Here is a 24,177-nt window from a genome sequence, read left to right as displayed (position 1 = left end):
GGGTCCCAGTCAAGCGTGAGGCCTCAATGCTGCCCACAGCTGTCTCCCATTTCTGTTGAAATCTTAATGCCATTTTTTTGCCATATGTTTTGGAGGGTCAATTATATTTTACTATAGACAATTGTGCGCAAAGCTTTAATGATTATTGTTCTTATCATGATGTTTTTTTTTCTTATTTCCCTAAATTTAATACATCTATAGACTGAAAAATTGTCTTGATTTACCCAAATTTCAAGTTCCATAATCTCATTGTGATTTTTCACTGGAAAACAAATACATTTGACAATATTGTGGCTTATATAAAATATCCTTTATTGATATTTTTTAAAGCAAGAAACTCCCACTCAGCCACAAAAGGCTTAAAACAATTGTTAAAGAAATGAAACACATTTTCAATGATATTTTTTCCCATCTTTGCCTGACAGCAGCTGTAATTTCGTTCACCATAAACACATTTAATACAGTTGAAGAGGAGGAGTGGAAAGTATTATATTGATAAAACATCAATCACTGTAATAAATACAAAGAAAACAAAAACAAATCGGCAAGTTAAAAGTCATAAATATAATGTGAGTTGCTACAAGAATGCAGGTTGTAAAATGAACTTGAACAGTTGTTATCTACATTGATTGATCGTATTCTGTACAGATAATTATGATAGCTTGCATCTCCATATTTGAACACGCTTTTAAATACAAATATGTTTTATTTTGGACTTAAAAAAAACAAGAAAATAAAGTTGCTGCTTGTTATACGAAAAAAAAGTTCCATATAAACACATAATCCATCAGAATATTTACATACTGCAGGATGCGGTGCTGTATCGGCACCGCATTCTTCCATTCGTCTTCACTGAACGTCATTGAATTTGTTGGCTTGTTTATTTACTTCCAACACTTTAATATTTGAACTATTTAAACTCTTCTGTTTTAAAGGACAACCGACGCCTCCGGATAAGTTGTGTCCATAATTTTTAAAATCACTTCAAGTGACTTCTACTGAGCGTAATTTACAAAGATTCCACCGCATATAGCTATATTTTACGTTTTAAGACTCACGCTGAATATTCAGGAGGTCTTGTTTTTGAGTTGGTGACACGTCACGGAGGGAACACCCCTGACCGAGAAAGCGACACACAATGCATTTACGGTACTTCGTGTTGATCCGTGCTGATTGCAAAATTAGAAGGAAAACATAAATAACCCGATGGTGAATCAATGTGTGTTGCACCAAGACTACTATTTGATACTAGTTGACACAGATTCCCAGCAGACAAATCAGCCCATTTCCAACGGAGCTTGGGCGCCATCTCGTGCATTTTCTGGAACGCTACATTGGAGTCCCGATGGCTCAAATCGATATGTTATTGATATTATACATATTAATTGGCGTGACGTCACGAACAAGGGGGCGGGATCTTCTGAAACTTGCAATTTCCGGAGTCATTTTGAAGTAATTTTGGGACACTTTAACTACTTTTTATTGGTGGTTTGCATTTCACTAAAAATATCGGCCTGCGTGTTTTGGGTATTTTAGGTGCTATAAAACGTTTTTCTGATGTCAGTTAGGAAACAAAAAAAAAAAATGGTGTCGGTTGTCCAGCCAGGATTTCATAAGCGCGGATGTATCTATTATGAGCATCAGAATTCAGTAGCGATGCTCCCCTCGTGTTATGTGCGAAGAGAACTCATATCGGTCTTGACTGCGATGGCCACAGAGATTGCATTCAAAGGGGTCTCTGAAGCCGTGGCAGCCCATGTGTATGGTGTACATGACGTGGTCCAGGAAGAGAACGCGACAATGTTCACACCTGTATGCCCGCACCTGTTCACCGTCCGCAGTCATCACCTTGAAGCCCTCCGATGCCATCTCCATATTAGCCCGAATAGCCTCGTACTGTCGTTGCTGCTCCTCCTTCACGTGAGACAGCGTGCCGTTGCGCACTCCCGAGGTGATGTGGTTGGTTAGATAGATGAGACCGGAAGCCGCCCCACCTGCTCGATCCCCACTGTTGCTCTCCGTGTCGGTGGAGTCTTGGCCGCTGTGGCTCGGCGAGCCATCTTTCTCGCTAGAGGCAGACTTGGACTTGGAGAGCAGAAGTAGATTCTCAGCCGCACTGTCCTTGGCTGACAGGTTGTGAGCCATTCCCGATTGGGTCTCTGGGGTTACTTTGTGCAGGGGGTAAACGGAGACCATGCCCACATCAGAAGATGAAGCTGGGGAAGGCTGGACCAAGGGTCGGAGTGACTCTGCCCCCAAGTAGCTAATGGCACTGTTGATGGCCTGGTCGATGACGTGGGGCTGAATTAGCTCCCCTGGTGCTCCATCGTAGGAAAGGTCTGACAGGCGCTTTTCACCTGAGGAAACACACACGTGTTGGGTCTTACAGATATCAAAACACGATTACCTACATCATGAAACAAACAAATCTATAGCTAAGTGCTGTTTTAGTTGCGCTCTCAAATGACCATTCCAGACCACATTGCGAATTTTAGATCCACACATAGCAAACTAAGAAGCAACGTAATGGACACACCTTCAACAAGTAACAGGCCTATTTGTCATTGAAAATTCCATAAGAAGCTCAAGATCAGTCTATGTCAAGTTCAAACTTCTGTCGGACTCAGTCTGTCTGTTCTGTTCAATGTCAGGTGTCAAACCCCGGTCCTCTGGGTCCTGAGTCTTACAAATTTTCCAAGTCTCTCAAGGGAACAGGCTCAATGGACACACCTGATTCAAATGATCAGATCATCAGCAAGCTCTGCGGAAGTCTGACATTGAGCCTGTTCCCATGAATCAGGTGTGTTGCAACCGGGAGACTTGAAAAATATGTAGTACGGTGGCCCTTGAGGACCAGAGTTTGACACCCCTGGACTATGCAATCCGACAATTAGGAACATCATTCTGAAATTACGATGGCCTTCTACAGCAAGCAACTGTCGAGCTTGATATAAGCTCCCTGTCCGTAGATTACTTCTAATCACAAAGCACATCAATTTGTTAGATAAAAAAATAATAGCAACGAAACAATTTAGTGACCTATCATGACGCTACCTTGACTACAAATGTATTGACACAAAGGAAGCAGATTTCAGCCCTTACCCACAAACTTCTGTGGCATAGTGCTTTTACGCTTAGCTACATTATTAGCTAGCCTGTCTAGCACCAAGGCTCTGTCAGATCCCATCTGGTTTAAGTCTTCCCTCTGTTCTTTCTGGCTGCTTTCTTCTTTTACTACTGGAAAGCAAGACAGAGAAGGAGGTTTTAGAGTCAAAATAGGTGCCGTTTGGTTGAAAAGTGAGTACTAATATAGGGGGGCTTCTTCATTGGGACAGTTTTTGTTTTCCGCTGACTAGCGCGCTATTTTGATCAATGTACTTTTACTTTGCGAAAACAGGAAATCTTACAGAGGTCTGAGTTTCAGCTTTTACACGTGGTCTATCATGCATGGATGGATGCTAGGGTTCAAGATTCAGTACATGTGAAATACACAAACTTGTAACCTATATGTGTAGTACAACCTGAACTATTGCTGCTTCTCAACTGTGCTGTGCTGGATAAATTAAGTAAAATAGGTCAGGGATATTCGGGTGAAATGGAAGGCACACACGAGGCACCGACCTGTGTATATACTGTTCTGCAGGCCCATGCACTGAAGGTAGTTGTGACATCGCTCCTTGTGCTCTTCCAGAGAGCTGCGCTGCTTGTAACTACGTCCACAGTAAGCGCATTTGTGGGGTTTTCCAACTGTAAAACAACAACAAACAATCAACAACCTTTTTTTCATTGATTCATTATCCGAAACGAGTTATCCGGATTAGGGTCATTGCGGGCGCGAAAGCCTATCAAACAACCATTTGCGCTCATGTTCACACTCAGGGGCAATTTGGAGTGTTCAATCAGACTGTGGGAGGAAACCGGAGGACCCGGAGAAAACCCACCCAGGCCCGGGGAGCACGTGCTAACTCCACACGTGCTAACCACTCGACTACTGGGCCGCTCAATCAACAACCTATGCAATAAAATGAAATTGATTTTCAATTGACTTTTTAAATTTCCTGATACAGTTTTAATGAGTAAAAAATCACTTGGGTGATTTTAGGGTCATTTTAAAAAATACGTTTAACTGTTTATTTTTTCATAGGATCTTATGTTGATCTAGCTGGCTATCTTTTAGCTAGCTATTAGCTAGCTAGCTTTCTATCTACTTGAGTTGTTCCAGGTTGAGTGAACGCTGGCGCGTGTGGCTGCCGCTGCTCACCTACAGAAAAAAACTTATCCTGTGACTGTGAAGTGACCTTGAGAGTTTTAAAAGGCGCTTATAAATTAAATGTATTATTATTACTATATTATAGTTTGACAGACCTTTCGGAAAAGTTACAGTACTGCCTTATTTTATAATAATAATACTACATGTCATTTATAAGCGCCTTTCAAAACTTTCAAGGACACTTTACAGTCACTGGATATTTTTTCTGCGGGTGAGCAGCGGCAGCCACACGTGCCAGCGTTCACTCAACCCTGAAGTAACTCAAATAGATAGGAAGTTAGCTAGTTAGCTAATAGATACAGTAGTATTCCATCTTAATGAGTTGACAACAACATCGAAATCTGTAAGCGAACATATCATTAGTTTATAAGATTATGCAAAAAGCGTTATATTGAGTCAATCAGAATTTTTTTTAAAATGCAAATCAGATAAATGGATAATTTTACAATATTTTAATTCTTTTACCAGGCTGAATTTCTGCAAATAGACAGAATTTTACATAACTGACCAGAATGGGTCCGCAGGTGTCCGGTAAGAGCATCCCTCCTGCGACAGGCGTAGCTGCAGAGATGACACTTGAAGGGTTTTTCTCCAGAGTGGAGCTTAATGTGACGCAGCAGGTTTCCCTTCTGGGTGAAAGAAGCACCGCATTGGCTGCACTGGAAAGGACGTTCTCCTGAGAGCAACAAAACAACACGGAAAATAATATAAAATATAAAAAATATATATTTTTTGATGGCGTTTGACGTGGTTGCGGACCAAATGTGTGTTGTGGAGGACCGGAAATGTGGGCTCATTGTGTTACAAGTAGTGATGTGTTGTTCGCGAACGAGCCGGATCTCTGAAATGAACGAAGAGAGCCGGTTCCAAACAAGGAGCCAGAAAGGGGAGCCGACTTTTTTTGTCCTCTATTCCCCGCCCCCAGTCATCGGTTAAAGCCGCACGTGATTGGTCGATATCCGTGATAGAGGAGAGAGGGGAGAATTACAGACACACACAACAGTGAGGAGGAGAGGGGACGTTAGGGTAGACAGGTGGACAAATGTTATCACATTATGCTGTTATTATTATTCAATTATTAGAATTTTTACTAGGTGGTATGATAGCATTTATTAAGATCCATTTCCAACGGAGCTTTGGCGCCATCTTATGCATTTTCTGGGACGCTACATTGGAGTCCTGATGGCTCAAATTCATACGCAAGTACTTCTTTAATCGATTGCAAACATGTATGCTTTCCTCTTCAGAACTATTTGAATCATATTTATAACTGGATGAGTAACAAGAAAGCCTCTTCTCCAAATCTGAAGCCATTGTTTTGATTCTAGAGCAAGGCATAGACGTCCTGGTGTGACGTCATGAACAAGGGGGCGGGACCTTCTGAAACTCGCAATTTCCGGGGTCATTTTGGAGTAGGTTTGGGACACTTCAACTCATTTTTATTGGTGTTTTGAATTTGACTAAAAATATCAGCCTGCGTGTTTTGGGTATTTTAGATGCTATAAAACGTTGTACTGATGTCAGTTAGGAAACAAAAAAATGGTGTCGGTTGACCTTTAGGCAAAAAAACTAACAAACAAACAAACAAACTGAGGAGCCATTTGGGAGCCAAAAGAGCCGGATCTTTTTAGTGAGCCGAGCCAAAAGAACCGGCTCTCTGCAAAGAGCCGGAATTCCCATCACTAGTTACAAGCATCCCAGGAAAGAGAACAAGTGAGATAATGAAGCCGCTCAGAGGCAGTGTGTGTGTTTGTGTGTGTATATGTGAGTGTGTTTCCACAGTGACGCTCCATCTCTCTGCCCCATCAACTCTTAGCGCTCTGATCGAACAAGAGCCTCTCAGACTCTCGTAATGCACCATTGCCTGGGTCAATTTGATCTGAAAATCTCATTTTTGTTCCTCTTCTTCATCTCTAAAATAAGAGCAGCGCATCACAATGCAAATTCAACCTCATTTGAATAAAGTAAAGGAAACACTTTATGTTGAGAGCCAGTCTTCCTGATCAGCGCTCCTGGAATATAAACCAATATCCAACCTCCCCGAGTGTTGTGGCATTCTGTGAGAACCTTTTAAATGTGGCTTTTTTTTTCTTCAAAGCCTTCACCTCAATAAAATAAGTATCACCAGTGAAGCAGCAAAAATATAGAAAAGAGGAAATTCATTAAAAATGCATTTCAGGAGCAAAGACTCCAACCACTGAATATTTTCTATTCAAATCGGCAGCACTTCATTATATCCTTTATTGTACTTTCATTTACATTAGTCAACTATTCCGTTATTCCATTTTGAGTGTCATTAGTTTGTACAGCCTGACAGTTAAATGCCTTTTTCAAAAATGTTCCCCATCACTGACTCTGTGAGAATATGAATTTACAATTTTTGAAAAACTTTTAATAGCTCGTTATATTTGTGACTGCACAAATATCCTATTTATTTACTTTAGGGAGACTTTTTTTTCTCAACTGGCAAGTTTTTTTCTTGTTTTTTTTTAAAGATAATTTTTGCTGCTTGATTGCTCAATAATATGATAAGTTACTATTTACTTGTCACGTGATGTTCCTCGGTTCATTTTTTTGAGCATGCTAATGGTGACTTTAAACATGATAGGACAAATCTGCATGCACACACACAGCCAAACACAAATATTTTCTCTATTATGATTGTTTCCGATAGAATGCACAGACACTTAAAGGACAATCGACACCTGCGGACAAATTGCGTCCATAATTTGTAAAATAACTTCAAATGACTTCTACTGAGCGTATTTTACAAAGATTCCACGGCGTATAGCTATATTTTACGTTTTTAAGACTCGCGCTGAATATTCAGGAAGTCTTGTTTTCGAGTTGATGACGATGCCTGACGTGACGTCACGTCAGGAACGCCCCTGACCGAGAAAGCGACACACAATGCATTTTGGGTACTTTGTTTGGTCTGAAAACTTCGTGTTTATGGCGAAATTAGAAGGAAAACACATAAATACAGTGAGACCTCAACTTACGAACTTAATTGGTTCCCAGACAGAGTGTGTAAGGCGAAAAGTGTGTATCTCAAAAAACATTTTTCCATAGGAAACCGTTAAAATGGGAATAATCTGTTCCCGGGTTTCCATAAAATAAACTTTTCAACTAAATAACTAAATAAAACTACACACAACATACCTTATTCTATGTATAATAAATGTGCTATTTTATTGTAATGAAAGAAATACACTGCATTGTATCATAAAGTCACTTTATTTACATTTGTGATGGTCAGTTATGGCTTGATGGAATGGCGTTGGAGGTCGAAGGTCAAAGGGAATTGCTGTTTGGAAAGAGAGGCGTATTACATGAGGACTGTAATTAAAGAAATAAGCTGTGCTATAAAATAAAGTTTTATTTACCTTTTTGATGGTCGTTGATGGCTTATGGAAGGAGAGTCACCTTCTATAAGGACTGTTGGTAACTTAACCTCTGGTGCTGTTCGGCCGTGTGCTTCCGCCGAAGATCACTCCGCCAGCCGTGGTGGGTGTGTATTATGAAAATAGTGCTTATTATAAGGTTTAATTTTCATAAATTTGACGTTTGTAAGACGAAAAGTTTGTAAGTTGAGGTCTCACTGTAACACGATGGTGAATCGTTGTGTGTTGCACCAAGACTACTATTTGATACTAGTTGACACAAATTCCCAGCAGACAAATCAGCCCATTTCCAACGGAGCTTAGGCGCCATCTTGTGCATTTTCTGGAACGCTACATTGGAGTCCTGATGGCTCGAATTTATATGGGAGGACTTCTTTAATCGTTTGCAAACATTTATGCTTTCCTCTTCAGAACTATTTGAATCATATTCATAACTGGATGAGTCACGAGAAAGCATCTTCTCCAAATCTGAACTCTCTGAAGCCATTGTTTTGATTCTGGAGCAAGGCAGTGTGTGAGCATTGGTGACGTCACGAACAAGGGGGCGGGACTTTCTGAATCTGCCCAGTTTCCGAGCTCATTTTGTGGCAGTTTTGGGCCACTTTGTCATTTTTATTGGTGCTTTGCATTTGATTAAAAATATCAACCTGCGTGTTTTGGGTATTTTAGATGCTATAAAACGTTTTTCTGATGTCAGTTGGGAAACAAAAAATGGTGTCGGTTGTCCTTTAAACCAGCGTGACTTTCATGCCAAAAAAAGTGAGAAGACAACTGTTTTTTTGATGTCTCCATTTGTCACTAACTAAGGATGGAGCCACACCTTATCCATCCTCTCATGCAAACATTGAACACGGGTGCATATGGAGGGGATGATTTATCGCAGGTGGCTTACCAGTGTGGCTTCGCTTGTGCACCATCAACACATTGGGCCCAATACAAACTATCCCACAGATATCGCACTTGAGCTTCCCGTTGGACAGACGGATTCCGCCGGCCGAGGAGAAGACTTTAGATTCGGAACTCGGCTGCGAGCCGTTCACCTTGGCCCCCGAGGCATCGATCATGCGCAAGTCTTCCGCGCACTCCTCCTCCTCCGTGCCATTCATGTCACAGGCCAGCCCATTGTCCTCATCACTGCGAGCCTCAACTTTAATGTTACAGGCTGGAAAAGAGGGCAGGGGGGAGGGGAAGGGCCACGGTTTAGAAGAACAGCAAGATTCCGACATGGATGCTGTCGAGCACAGGTGTCAAAGTCAAGGCCCGGGGGCCAAATCTGGCCCGCCGCATTATTTTTTTGGGCCCGCGAAAGCAAATCAAACTTGTGAAATTCCATCATGCTTGCTAAAATCCTAACTTATTCATTAATTTGCTCGGTACGTAATATGTGGAGCGGATTAAACGTTCTAATGCAGGGGTGTCAAAGTCATTTTTTTTTGCCGCCGGCCACATTGTAGTTATGGTTTCCACCTCGTGGGCCATTATAAATTTGAGGAAGCCATTTATTCATTTAATCTCCTAAAGAGCATTTTCTTTTTGTTTTTAATAAGATACATAGCTATGAGACGGTGGTATGTAAAAAATAAAAAAATGGGCCGAATAACATTAGAGAAAAAAAATGCATGCTCATTTTTTATCCCTTCACTTGAACTAAATGGGGCAGTTACTCCCACTCTGTTCCATTCAGGGAGGGAGAACGCTGGGCGAGCACTGGACAAGCACTGGGCGAGTACTGGGCGCCTCACCTTCCGGTGAGACCCCACCTCCATTTAGCCACGTCAGGGGCCCAAGAGCCACGTCAGGGGCCCTTCCCTTTTCCACATGTAAGCATTCCAAAACGCAAGGTGTCCTCCTCTCATCATAATCATCATCATTATCATCATCATAACAATAATAATCAATATAAAAAATAATACTAGTAATATATAGTATGTATATATATATATATATATATATATATATATATATATATATATATATATATATATATATATACAATGAGACTTTGGTTTACGAACCCCTTGGCTTACGAACTTTTCGGTTTACGAACGTTACATTCATGACAATTTTACCTTGGCATACAAACTATTCTTCGGGATACACACGGAGCTGCCACAATGAGTGATGTGTCGTTCGCGACCTAGCCCGTTCTTCTAACAACAAAATGGCAGCCGACTGCACTTATTTCTCTATTCCCCGCCCCCAGTCTTTGGTTAAAGCCACGTGATTGGTCAAGAGCAGCAATGGGGCATGGGGTTATAGACAGAGAGAGAGAGTGAGGCCGTTCTCCAAAAAACAAAATGGCGTCTTCGGTTAAAGCCACGTGATTGGTCAAGAACCCAGCAGTAGGGGGGGGGGGGGGGGGTTTAAACATTAAAGAGACAGGCAGACAGAGAGAGAGTGAGACAAAACACTCACACACACGAAAGGGAGATGACAGAGTTTTAAACCAAAAAAACACATGTGAAAAATAAAAGAAAAAACAGGTTACAAAAAAGGTTAGAAAATGGATAGAAAACTGTGAAATTAATACTCGTTTCAACTTTGAAAATTCAAAAGCAGAGTGTAGACTGGAAGGTTAAAATATCCCATCAATCAGGCTCCACAAATAACCCGCACAAGTCATCTGTACACTAGATGCAAAAAGCTATCAAAGCTAAACAGATCACAATTGATGAAGAACTAGATAAAATGATCACAGAGAAAGCACCTACAAGGGATCATTCCTCAAGATTGTGAAAGAAGAAAGTTACGTTCCTCATCAAGTGTTTAATGCTGAGCAAACCGGCCACTCCATTCCATCAAGCCATTAACGACCATCACAAAGGTAAATAAATTGACTTTATTGTACAGTGCAGTTTATTTCTTTAATCATAATACTATAGCACTATTTATTATACACAAAATAAGGTATATTTTGTGTAGTTTTAAGGCTTAGAAAAGTAGAAAATGATGTTTTATGGGGACCTGTGAACGGATTATTCTCATTTTAATGGTTTCCTATGGGAAATTAATTTTTGGGATACACACTTTTCGCTTTACACACTCTGTCTGGGAACCAATTCAGTTGTTTTTCATGTGTTTTACTGATTTACACTCACGATTCAATTTGATATGATCATTGTTCACTGTGGCCCAAAAGTAACGTGGTGGTAGGCCGGGCAAAAAGACACACACTGGGCACTTGAGCATGTCAACTCAACGATGAGATCATCACACACCATCAAAGTTTGGTGAAACGAATGACAGCGAGATAAACAGGAAACAGAGACACAGGAAGTTGTGTGAAATGAAGGAGTACAAGCGGTGACAGTATATGATCAACACGATGTTTTCAATCGGTCAGAATCTGTGTGTGTGAACGGCGATAACAAACTCTGAAAACCATGGTTTTTATTTGATGTGTTATTTTCCCCAGAAAAGAGAAGTGTATTTTTTTTTTTTTTGCTTATGAGCAACCTTTTCCTTCTTTCCCACCACACGACTTTGTTAAGAGAATTGACAGAGTGATCATGCAAGTTGCACGGTTTTGCGGTTTGCGTGTCATGTTCACAGCTTGATTTCCCCACGCTTTCAAACCCTTTGCTTTTTAACAACCCAAGAGGAAGAAGAGTGTAACATTTTGGAATCCATGGAAAAGGGGAAGCTACAGAAAGAGGGCCTGTCTAACTGAAATAAGAATTATGGAGAAGTGACAGAAAGGGAAGCTTGGGAAAGGAATTGTCAAACATCTAACTGAAATAGGTTGACTTTTCTTTTTTTCCCTCTCTCTCTGATTCTCACATTTATAGAGACAACATATGTATCAATACAGTGAGACCTCAACTTACAAACACCTCAACTTACAAACTTTTTGTCTTACAAACGTCAAATTTATCAAAATTAAACCTTATAATAAGCACTATTTTCATAATACACACCCACCACGGCTGGCGGAGTGATCTTCGGCGGAAGCACACGACCAAACAGCACCAGAGGTTAAGTTACCAACAGTCCTTATGGAAGGTGACTCTTCTTCCATAAGCCATCAACGACCATCAAAAAGGTAAATAAAACTTTATTTTACAGCACAGTTTATTTCTTTAATTACAGTCCTCATGTAATGCGCCTCTCTTTCCAAACAGCAATTCCCTTTGACCTCCAACGCCATTCCATCAAGCCATAAATGACCATCACAAATGTAAATAGTGACTTTATGATACAATGCAGTGTATTTCTTTCATTATAATACAATAGCACATTTATTATACATAGAATAAGGTGTTGTGTGTAGTTTTAAGGCTTATTTAGTTGAAAAGTATATTTTATGGAAACCCGGGAACGGATTATTCCCATTTTAATGGTTTCCTATGGGAAATGTTTTTTTGAGATACACACTTTTCGCCTAACACACTCTATCTGGGAACCAATTAAGTTCGTAAGTTGAGGTCTTGTCTGTATGCAACGTTACTCCCTCGATGAAAAGGTTTCTTTAGCCGTCATCTGTACTTCTTTGAAGGTGTCGGACGTTTCGCTTCTTATCCAAGAAGCTTCGTCAGCAAACTAAAGTCTTACTGGTAGTTTCGCCCCTATATATATATCCATACTTAGAGCCGAATCTACCAGTAAGACTTTAGTTTGCTGAAGAAGCGAAACGTCCGACACCTTCAAAAAGTACAGATGACAGCTGAAGGAACCTTTTCATCGATGGACCACTCCTGTACGACTGAGAGCTTTACACAGATGTATGCAAGCTTACCTCGTCCTATTTTGTCCTTTATTTTTTCTGATTGACACAATAGGAAAAGACGAAAAACGCTGCATAAGCACGCCTATGCAGACGCGGCAGCGCTTCCGTAGTAGTTTTTTTTTTTTTTTTTTTTGCTGCCGGTTTTGCACAACTTGTTGAACTTGTCAACATGTAGCATGATATACATTTTGTTACGTAAATACATTAGATCAGAGGTCCCCAACCCCCGGGCCGCGGACCGGTACCGGACCGGTCCACTAACTTTCACTTTCCCTGTGGTCACTCTGGTCTGATGATCAGCTGTCACTAATTTGCTTTTCATATTATATATATATATATATATATATATATATATATATATATATATATATATATATACAGTATATATATATATATATATATATATATATATCCGATTTTATATATATATATATATATCGGTCATACCAACTAGTAAAAAATATTACAATTGAATAATAATAACAGCATAATGTGATAACGTTTGTCCACACACCGTCTACCCTAACGTGCCTCCTCCCCTTTCTCCTCACTGCTGCGTGTGTCTGTAATACTCCCCTCCCTCCTCTATCACGGATATCGACCAATCACGTGCGGCTTTAACCGAAGACTGGGGGCGGGGAATAGAGGACAAAAAAAAGTCGGCTCCCATTTCCGGCTCTTTGTTTGGAACCGGCTCTCTTCGTTCACTTCAGAGATCCGGCTCGAAGAACCGGCTCGTTCACGAACGACACATCGCTAGTAGCGAGCAGCATAAAAAACACATTTTTTGTGTTGATTTAATAGCGTTTTTGTCAACCCGCAATGGCTGAAGGAGGAGAAGATATGGATTTTTTTTTAGAGATTTACTGTTGAAGCTATTTTTAAGATGGACTTTTCAAGAAAAAATGGACATCATTAAGAAAGGTCGGTCAGTTAATTCCTGGCTAATGCGAGCCACTGGTGGACTTGTATTAAATCACATCACACTTTTTCAGTCTGGATTGATTGAGACTGAGCACTACTGAAGGCCTAGCGATGAAATCTACGGCTTACCACTGCTCTATCCTGGTTTGCAGATGTTGGGAAGCAAGCGTCAGAGACAAATAAAGCGCACGGCAATAAAACGATCGCGGGTCTGTGTGGATAAATGTTATCCTTGATTTGCAAACAAAGGAGAAGCAAATCCCGTGGCAGAAGCAATTGGCACATTTTGGTGTTGATAGATAGCAGATATGGGAAGTTAGATAGCAAATGTTCTTGTCTGTTGTGTGGAAACATGCGTAAGCCTGCCGGCGGTTCCTGTTACAAAGTTGTGGAATCATGCGTTTAAACGACACAAACAAATCCAATGCACAAACAGCCTCTCCAATTACCTTGAAAAAAAACTAATTCACTGCCAGATGATGTGCAAAAATAGGTCCACTCCAATGCCAATGCCATAGCTAGTTATTAGCTATCTATTATCTAGCTCTTTCTATCTATTTGAGTTACTTCCGGGCTGGCGCGTGTGGCTGCCGCTGCTCACCCACAGAAAAAACATTATCCCTTGACTGTAAAGTGACATTGAGAGTTTTGAAAGGTGCTTATAAATGTAATTTATTATTATTATTATTATACTAAAGCGCACTGAATTACAAAAATCACCATAAATGAAAGACATACAGTATTTTGAAAAGTTTTTATAATTTATTTAAGATGCGCCACATTATAAGGTGCACCTACAATGAATAACATCCTTTAAATCAGCGGTGTCAAAGTAATTTTTTGCCGCGGGCCACATTGTAGTTATGGTTTCCTCTCGAGGGCCGTTATGAATTTGGGGAACCCATTAGAATGTTTAAATCCCTTCAAATATTACATATAGAGCACACAGCAAATTAATGAATAACTCGTTTTCAAATCTGAAGTCAAGAATAATGACTTTTATTGTGGTTGACATCCAAAAATATGACATTTTGGCTCAGATTTTAGCAATCATCATGGAATTTAGCAAGTTCGCGGGCCGAAAAAAATGATGTGGCGGCCCGGATTTGGCCCACGGGCCTTGACTTTGACACCTGTGCTTTAAATCATTCCACATATAAAATGCACCAGATTATAAGGCGCATGGTCATTTTTGGAAGAAAAAAATTGAAGGCTTTTAGGTGCACCTTATAGTGAATAAAATACGGTAAAATTATAATGCTTGTGTAGTGAGTGTATGTGTGTGTGTGTGTGTGTGTGTGTGTGTGTGTCTTTGTGTGTGTGTGTGTGCAGGTGTACGATGATTCTGTCAAACTTGTTGGCCTCGCTCCTGAACTCTTTATCTCCCAAAGTGTTGAAACTGCCTGATGGCAACTTTGTTTCTGAGGAAACTCTCACACATCCTATTTCAGTTTCCTCTCAATTTTTATTTCACACTGCGTGCTGCTGATCTTTACCGTTATCTGGATGAATGGAAAAACACAGATAGGATAGAAGTTTTTTTTTTTTTTTTTGTTTTGTTTGTTTTTGGATGCAGATAACAAATAAACTGCATTTTTGATTGACATACATGCTTGTTCAACCACTTATCCTGTCGTGGGTGAATTGGAGTCTATATAATAGTAATAATAATAATAATAAATTTCATTTCTAAGCACCTTTCAAAACTCTCAAAGACGCCTGTGCGCCATCTTGTGCATTTTATGGGCGCTACATTTAAGTCCAGACGGCTTAAATTGATACGGAAGGACTTCTTTAATCGATTGCAAACATTTATGCTTTCCTTTTCATGACTATTTGAATCATATTCATAACTGGATGAGTAACAAGAAAGCATATTTTCCGAATCTGAAGCCATTGTTATGATTCTGGAGCAAGGCAGTGTGTGAATAAGGGGGGCGGGACTTTCTGAATGTCATTTTCAAGCTCATTTTGTGACAGTTTTGGGACACTTTAAGTCATTTTTATTGGTGCTTTGCATTTGACTAAAAATATCATACTGCGTGTTTTGGGTATTTTTGATGCTATAAAACGTTTGTCTGATGTCAGTTACGGAAACAAAAAAATGGTGTGGGTTGTCCTTTAACCTCAGATTGCTTGATCTTCAATTAAGAAACCCGGATAAAACCCACGAAAGCACAGCGAGAGTGCGCTAAACCAATTTCAAAAATCCGTTTCTCTGTAATACCTTTGTCCCCTCTGTTGTGCTGCTGGTGGGCAGAACTCGCCGAAAGGTCCTCAGGGACCGCCATAGGCTCCTCTGCGTCCTCAGCCGCTTCATTGGCAGGGGAGCTGTCTCGGCCTTCTGCGACATATATCAGAAAGCTTCCGTCACCCACCAAGACCCCCGAGCGCGTCTCTCGGGAGACGAAAATTACCTAGTTTAAAAGTTGTTTGTTAAAGCTCAATCACACGGTAGTTTCTTACCTGGCATTGGGGCCATTTCCTGAGTCTCCTCCGTCTCCATGCGATGCAAGTACTCTAACGGAGGAGGGGGGACAGATTGCCATGTGAAAGTATGTACATTTAATCAAGAATAGGGAGAGGAAACATTACACAAAACCGAAAAGGGTTCAAGGGTGCGTTGTCGCCACGTCACCTCGCTGAGATCAATCTTGTCGTCGCGGAGTCACGGGCGTTCTCGCCCGTATTAGTTTGCAAAGAATCGCAGACAATTTCATTTACAAGTCTGAGATCAGAGAGCGGCCGGGACGACTTGGGGCTGATGGGCGGACAGCCTTTCAGAGCACATTTGTTATTTATTGTTAATTTCCTGCCATTCATGCCATTGAAAAAATGCAAAGTGACCGCGGTAAAATTAAGCAGAAAATTAACTGGCCTCAGGTCACCGAGGAGGTGTTCGCTTGCCGTGCTCAGCTGATCAACGCTCATGTTTTCTCTAATTTACCCAGCACGCATGGCTGAGTTCTGGATTCTCGGCGCATTCACATTCCAAACCCGAAAAAGATGAGGCCAGGCAAAAGGGTGTCAGCAATCCTGACATCGCCGGAATGGAATAGATTACGATTGAGGGGGAGGAGTCAAGAGAGCAAATGTCACTGGAAGATGGAGAATAAAGTCTCAAATTCAAAAGAAGCGATTTTCATAAAACAGCTAAATCCTTCACTAAACCGATATGGTGGTGCGAGGTTCAATTTGGATCGTTCGTACAACAGCCTGCTTAGGCAACATAGGATTAGTAATACTGATGAGGTGATACCGGAGGAAGTGGGGCAATCAGGCCAGTCGTTATTCAGGACAAATGGACAAAATCCGACTTCAACGGACAGTCAGGACGGCGGAAAAAATCATTGCCACCGCCCTACCCACTCTCGAGGACTTGCACACTGCAAGAATCCAAACTAGGGCGCGGAAAATCCTACTGGACCCTCCGCACCCTGCCCACCACCTTTTCCAGCTACTCCCCTCAGGCAGGCGCTACCGATCCATGCGCACCAAATCCAGCAGACATTTAAACTGCTTCTTCCCCCAAGCCAGTAACTCTTTGAACTCTTTCAACAGTAGCCCAAATGGAACTGTATAGTGCCACTTAGCAGTTTTTTTTTTGACGACGATACTAGTGCAGCGTGTTCTACCGGAAACAAATTCCTTGTGTGTTCTACATACTTGGCAATAAAGATGATTCTGATTCTGATTCTGACAATCAGTGGACCCGCAGGGAGTAGTCCTCTGCTCACCCCAACCTGAGAGCAGGGACCTATCATAGCAGTGTTAGGCGCCGCCATGTCTGGACATTAGGGATATACAGTAAAGTCTCGTTATATCGATATCGGTTATATCGATAGTACCGCTTATTACGATACTATTTCCATGAACGCAAGGAGAAAATTACATGCGCGCAGGATCGGATATATCGATAGTCCCTGTTATATCGATATTTTTTCGGACTCCCGAGAATATCGATATAACGAGACTTTACTGTATATATAGGGCCGATACTACCGGTAAGACTTTAGTTCGCTGAAGAAGCATCTAGGATAAGATGTCCGACACCTTTAAAAAAAGTACAGATGACGGCTGAAGAAACCTTTTCATCGATGGACCACTCCTGTACGACCGAGAGCTTACACAAAGTCTCAGAATGCAAAGAAGAACAGGAATGGCGGAGATAGCGAGAAAGAGAAAGCAAACGGGTCCAAGAGGCTCTCCTTCGGCCAGGACTGAATATCTGAGGAGTCACCAGTGCTCGTGGCCCCATGAATAATGGATGGCCCTCAAGCCTGAAGCAGATGGGGCCGACAGCCTCGGCCTGTGGGCGACGCCACTTCAAGAAACCCTCACCGGGGTTCGCCGCCGCCGCCTGGTCCAAGCAGCCACACGGGGGGGAAGTGAAGCTCCTGAAAATAGCGAAACAAGCCCAAGGGAGAAGGGGAACCTGGGCCTTCCTGTTTCGCTAACTAACAGATGGCTCCAGACATTTTGGAACAAATAGTGGGAAGCGACCGGGCTTGCGTGTCGCAACACTAACGCCATTTTGCGGAGTCAAGTCAGGAGCTTTTGCAGACACCCGAGTGTTATGAGAGGAAGGGGGGAAAAGGTCGCTGGTGCAGATTGATGTACTGGGCTTCAACTATCAACTATCTACTAGCTGGCTAGCTAGCTTTCTATCTGTGTATTTAATAGTGACATTCAGTGTATTAGCTAACTATCTAGCTGGCTATTAGCTATAGAGCTATCTAGGTGGCTAGATATCTAGCTAGCTATCTGTTAGCTATCTATTAGCTATGTATTAGCTATCTACTAGCTGGCTAGCTAGCTTTCTATCTGTGTATTTAATATTGACATTCAGTGTATTAGCTAACTATCTAGCTGGCTATTAGCTATATAGCTATCTAGGTGGCTAGATATCTAGCTAGCTATCTGTTAGCTATCTATTACCTATGTATTAGCTATCTACTAGCTGGCTAGCTAGCTTTCTATCTGTGTATTTAATAGTGACATTCAGCGTATTAGCTAACTATCTAGCTATCTATTAGCTATCTACTAGCTGGCTAGGTAGCTTTCTATCTATTAACTTTCCGGGTTGAGTGAACGCTGGTGCGTGTGACTTCTTATTCTTAATCTTATTCTGTAACTGTAAAGTGACGTTGAGAGTTTTGAAAGCGCTTAGAAATGAAATTTATGATTATTATTATTAGAGTGATACCTCGGTTTACGATCCCCTTGGCTTACGAACTTTTCGGTTTACGAACGTTACATTTATGAAAATTTTACCTTGGCATACGAACTACACTTTTGCATATGAACTTTTTTCGTACACGGAGCTGCCTCAATGAGTGATGTGTCGTTCGCGAACGAGCCCGTTCTTCTAACAACAAAATGGCAGCCGACTGTTTTTGTCCTCTATTCGTCGCCCCCAGTCTTCGGTTAAAGCCGCGTGATTGGTCAAGAACGCAGCAATGAGGGGAGGTGGTTTAAACGTTAAAGAGACAGGCAGACGACAGCGAGAGTTTCAACTTTGATAGTTCAAAGACAGTGTAGACTGCAAGGTTAAAATATCCCATCAATCAGGCTCCACAAACAACCCGCACAAGCCATCTGTACACTTGATGCAAAAAAACTATCAACCCAGCTAAACAGAACACAATTGATGAGGAACTAGATCAAATTTTCAGAGAGAAAGCACCTACAAGGGATCATTCCTCAAGATGGTGAAAGAAGAAGGTTACGTTCCTCATCAAGTGCTTAATGCTGATGAAACCGGCCACGCCATTCATCAAGCCATCAACGACCATCACAAAGGTAAATAAGATGGCTTTCTTATACACTACAGTTTATTTCTTTAACTATAAAACCATGGCATGTTTACTATACGTAAAATAAGGTATATTTTATGTAGTTTTAAGGCTTAGAAAATTAGAAAGTAGAAAATTATGTTTTATGGGGACCTGGGAACGGATTATTCTCATTTTAATGGTTTCCTATGGGAAATTAAATTTTGGGATACACATTTTTTGCCTTACACACTTTGTCTGGGAACCAATTAAGTTCATAAGCCAAGGTATCACTGTATTATTATTATCAACGCTCTTCTGCATCTGGAGTTAGCGGAGGACAGGCGAGGGGTTTGTATTCTCCGGTGCCCTTTTTCTGGGCAGATGGTGCATGGGTGCGCACTTTTCAGCCAAAACCTACTTCGCAAAGACGTCTAGAAACTATGCTGCACGTTCAGTCGTCAGGAAGTCGGCATGCGTGCATGTTTGCGGGGGTGTGCGAGAGGCGCTGGAAAAGTTTTTGGTCTGAGTATCAGTGAGGAGAGGCAGGAAGAGGCTTGTGGCTTGACAGAAGGTTGCGTGCAGCTACGTATACGTGTGTATGTGCTGGGGGACCGGGGAAAGGGGGGCAGGGAGGCATCTTCTCATCGAGAGGTGCAAACTGCTACACCAACAACAAGGGTGGAGATGAGAAAGAATGAAACCGTTAACAGATACTGCGGGCTGCACCAGTGAATTCTGGATACCCGAAAAAAGCCCACAAATAGCCGTTTGTGTGTGTGTTTGTTTCTATGATAGCAAATGAATAGCAAGCATTATTCTGTATCCACTCACCGGCAATAATATTAAAGGCATACATGCACAATGTATTGAAAGTCGATACAAAAGCTGTCATCAATAATTGAAACTGATTTTCAAGTTCAATATCTCCCGCATTTAATTGCATGTTTTACATGTCAAGTTTATTTATTTATTATATATATATAATATTATATATATATATATTCATATGTTCATATATATATATATATATATATATATATATATATATATATATATATATATATATATATATATTTATATTATTTGTTCATATATATATATATATGTTCATATGTATTTATTTAGTTATTTGGTTAGGTATTTAGTTAGTTACTTGTGCATGTGTTTATTTATTATTTACTAAGTCTATGTATGCATGCATGCATGCATGCATGTATGTATGTATGTATGTATGTATGTATGTATGTATGTATGTATGTATTTATTTATGTATTCAGTTGCTTAGTTATTTAGTTAGTCATTTTGTTAGTTACTTGTGTATGTGTTTGTTTATTTTTTTTAACGTATTTATTTAGCTATATATGTGTGTATGTATTTATTTGTTTAGAAGATGACATAGCTTCGACTCCGATAGACAGCCAAGGGTATGCATTTAATTATTTGGTTATTTAGTTAGTTATTTAGTTAATTATTTAGTTAGTTACTTGTGTAGGTGTATTTATTTATTTATTTTGTTATCTATGTATTTATTTATTTTGAATATTTGTATGTATGTATATGGGTGTGTTTATTTATTTATTTGGTTAGTTAATTAGTTAGGTAATTGTGTATGTGTTTATTCATTTTTCACTTATTTATTTAGTTATGTATGTGTATTTATTAATTTAGTTCGTTATTTAGTTACGTGTGTCTGTGTTTGTTTATTTATTTATTTACTTAGTTATTTATTTAGTTATGTATGTATGCATGTTTTTATGTAGTCATTTATTTTTAATGTTTGTATGCAAGTATGTTTGTGTGTATATATTAATTAATTAATTTATTTATTTATTGATTTTGTCAGTCAGTCATTTAGTCAGTTATGTGTGTGTTTATTTATTCATGTATTTATTTATTTATTTATTTGGTTAGTCATTTAGTTAGGTATTTGTGTATGTGTTTATTTATTTATTTATGTATTTATTTATTTATTTATTTGGTTAGTCATTTAGTTAGGTATTTGTGTATGTGTTTATGTATTTATTTATTTGTTCAGTCATTTAGTTAGGTGTTTGTTTGTTTGTTTGTTTGTTTGTTTGTTTATGTATTTATTTATGTATTTTACAATGGTATGGAACTGCAATTCATCATATTGAGAGATATGCCCTAAATAAGAAATAAAAAGAAGAATAAGAAAGCCTTTAATAGTCCCACATTGGGAAAATTTACAATTGGGTAACCGATTTGGTGTTTTAAACGACTGAGCCGCCAATTAAACACACATATCGACATTTCTCTCATGGTACATTCAAAAGTAAATATTAATTTTTCAACGTCATAATTCTTGGTACTATCCTTGTATTGTATCTTGTTGAATTAAATCGAATAGAAATGATGAATGAAATTAAATAAGTACAAATATACACTCAAACACACGCTCACACAGTCGCATACACACACGGCCACCGATGCAATAATTAAACCATATTTCAATATTTGGCCTTCTACAGCATAAATAAAAATCAATCAACAAAACAGGTCGTTTTGTTTGAAATCAATTAGAAAATATTTAAAACAAACGAAAAAAAAATACATTTTTGTATGAGGAATCCATATTGTGGTTATGTCATTGATATAACAAAAAGGCAATATTCATTTTTGGATTTGTGCCCGACGTCTTTTTTTTTTTTTTTTGCATAAAACAGCCTTTATATGACTTCCAAAACATGGATTCAAATTTAAAATTATCCTAAAAAATTGGATCCTCTCGGTTTTATTAACGAGACGGTGAGTTGTATGTTTTTCGTCCATGTGTGCGTGCATGTGATCCTATAAAGCGTCACTACAGTAATTCATAAATGTATGGATGATATCAGCGGGTTGACAGAGTTAGCAGATGTGTTCTGAAGGGGCCCGGTGAGGGGGCCACAGGGTGTAATAGAGGTACACTCAAAACAAGTTTCCCTTCATTTGCATGTGATACACTTGACTAATCCGCTATTCAGACACTGCAATCATTTTAATAACTGTCTGTCTTACACTGTCCACTGCCCTCCTACTTCTCGTTCCTCTGACACCACGCACACACTTTCAGCACTTCTGCTTCTTTCGATTAAAAAAAAAAACAACTCATTTTTGCAGGTGCGTTTTGAAGTTTTAAATAACAACAAAAATGAACTTATTTTTTGAGAAGTGTTTTTTTTTTTTTGTGTGTAAAATATCAGATTTATACCAGTTTAAATAACAACAAAAATGAACTTATTTTTTGAGAAGTGTTTTTTTTTTTTGTAAAATATCAGATTTATACCAGTTTAAATAACAACAAAAATGAACTTATTTTTTGAGAAGTGTTTTTTTTTTGTGTGTAAAATATCAGATTTATACCAGATTTATACTAATTTATAGGCTTATAAACTTACTTTTTATTAATTGATTTGACATGACCTAACTTGAATGCTGTTTAAAATATGAATTAAATTGAAACAAATTGACAAATTGATCCATAAAGTCATTATTAGTAAATTGCTATAAATTATATTATAAATTAAATTATAGTAGATATTATTTATTATTATAGTAGATATTATTTTATTATATTATTTTTTTATATTCACTTCATCATCTTCTAAAGTCAAAAAGCAGAACATAAGGGGCTCTTTCTTATAATAATTAATAATAACCATAATAATAATAATAATAATAATAATAATAATAATAATAATAATAATGATAATAATTTAAAACTTTCAATATTTCATAAATAATTCAACTAATCCTATAAAAAAAATACAATTGTTCACCAGTGTCTTCAACTTAGAGCATTTAAACAGCCTAACGTTAAGCTTAGATGTGCAGGAAAACATCATATATGAATAATTTTTCAGAGTCAAAAGTTGCCATTAAAGCCATATTGTTAGATTCTGAAATTCGCACTTTTATAATGTACAAAAAGTAGCAAAGATAAGCATTGAACCGTACTCTCTGCGGTGGTACGGCACATCCCTTGCAACAGGTGTTACAAAAGGAGAAAAACTGATGAAGATGTCTAAAAAATATATATATTAAATTTGAAAATATAAATGAATATAAATAAGTGTCATAAGTATTTTTTTGCTCATTATTTTAAAAACCTGGATCTATATTTTTTTCCTCCAAAAAGAAAAAAACACATGGAAAATGGGAAATGCCCCAAACATTCCTCTAATATAAGTGACTGTTGTGTACAAAAAGTGATTTTAATGTCAAGCCTTTTGTAAAATATCGCACGTCGATGCAACATAGCAACGTAAAAAAGACGAAAAGATGAAGACGAAGCACCTGTAGCTAAATTCCATAGGAGCTTTTTTTTTCCCCCAGCAGGTGCCTGCCCTCCCTCAAAAACCTTCTAAAAGAATCACACCATCCCATCTCAAGCTCTCGCCCTTCATTTAAAAACCGCCGAAACTCTCACAGAGCCAAACGTGAGTGTAAGCCACTTTACCTGCTATTCCTTGAGTTTGCAATATGAAGTTCTTCCAACTGTCCCCGGCTCCATGTGCAGAAGGTCGCAGCGCCGCGGCCCCATGGAGCTGCGCCCTCAGTCCCTCCCCTCTCCACTGCACTTCCTCGTTCCAACCCAACATGACTACACTGTCCTCCACTGAGGCATTTTTGCTTGCTTTTATCCACGGGGCCCCGGCGTGTGGCGGCGGGGCGTCTTGGCACTTGCTTTGTGCCGTGCCAATAAAAGCTGACACCCAGTAGACCATTACTGGCAGCCATGCATGAGATGGGATGAGGCGCGTGTACCATTCATTGTTTATTTATTTCATTCACACCGAAGATGCTGATGGAGGATGGTGAGGGTGGGGGGGGGGGGAGTGGCACCTCTCACTTGTATATTGGATGGCTCGCCTTCTGTCACCTATGGCACGCCGAGGCAGCCCATGAAACTTAGTTTCTTACCCACTTAAAGGACAACCGACGTCTCCGGACAAGTTGTGTCCATAATTTGTAAAATGGCTTCAAATGACTTCCCCTGGGCGTATTTTAATAAGATTCCACCGCATATAGCTATATTTTACGTTTTAAGACTGGCATTGAACATTCAGGAAGTTG

General features: G+C 39.5%; 1 protein-coding gene across 5 annotated transcripts; it reads right to left on the bottom strand.

The window, feature by feature from the left end:
- Window positions 1–295: 295 nt before the first annotated feature.
- Window positions 296–23,873, bottom strand: ikzf1 (IKAROS family zinc finger 1 (Ikaros)). Of its 5 annotated transcripts, none has more exons than XM_089012048.1 (8): window positions 23,561–23,873; window positions 15,791–15,844; window positions 15,552–15,668; window positions 8,567–8,836; window positions 4,779–4,946; window positions 3,622–3,747; window positions 3,103–3,237; window positions 296–2,357 (listed from the first exon to the last, which is right to left on the bottom strand). In XM_089012048.1, the coding sequence occupies exons 1-8, from the start codon at window positions 23,826–23,828 to the stop codon at window positions 1,648–1,650; spliced, it is 1,848 nt and encodes a 615-aa protein (XP_088868174.1). In that variant the 5' UTR covers window positions 23,829–23,873; the 3' UTR covers window positions 296–1,647. The 5 variants fall into 5 exon arrangements, with proteins under 5 accessions (XP_088868174.1, XP_088868173.1, XP_088868175.1 ...); XM_089012047.1 differs by having other exon boundaries at window positions 3,103–3,234; window positions 23,561–23,719; XM_089012049.1 differs by lacking the exon at window positions 3,103–3,237 and having other exon boundaries at window positions 23,561–23,719.
- Between the last annotated feature and the right edge of the window lie 304 nt (window positions 23,874–24,177).

The sequence above is a fragment of the Hippocampus bargibanti genome, linkage group LG13, assembly GCF_051943395.1.
Source record: "Hippocampus bargibanti isolate YZ-2025 linkage group LG13, ASM5194339v1, whole genome shotgun sequence".
Lineage (NCBI taxonomy): Eukaryota > Metazoa > Chordata > Actinopteri > Syngnathiformes > Syngnathidae > Hippocampus > Hippocampus bargibanti.
The sequence above is the reverse complement of the archived record's forward strand: the minus strand, read 5'-3'. Positions and strand labels throughout refer to the sequence as shown.

Coding starts and splice junctions, on each gene's coding strand:
- ikzf1 (XM_089012048.1), bottom strand. CDS start 23,828: ATGGTCTACTGGGTGTCAGCTTTTATTGGCACGGCACAAAGCAAGTGC. Junction 8,837..15,551: donor GCACAACAGAGGGGACAAAG/GTATTACAGAGA, acceptor CCTCTTTTCCAG/CCTGTAACATTAAAGTTGAG. Junction 3,748..4,778: donor ACACCTGCGGACCCATTCTG/GTCAGTTATGTA, acceptor GTTGTTTTACAG/TTGGAAAACCCCACAAATGC.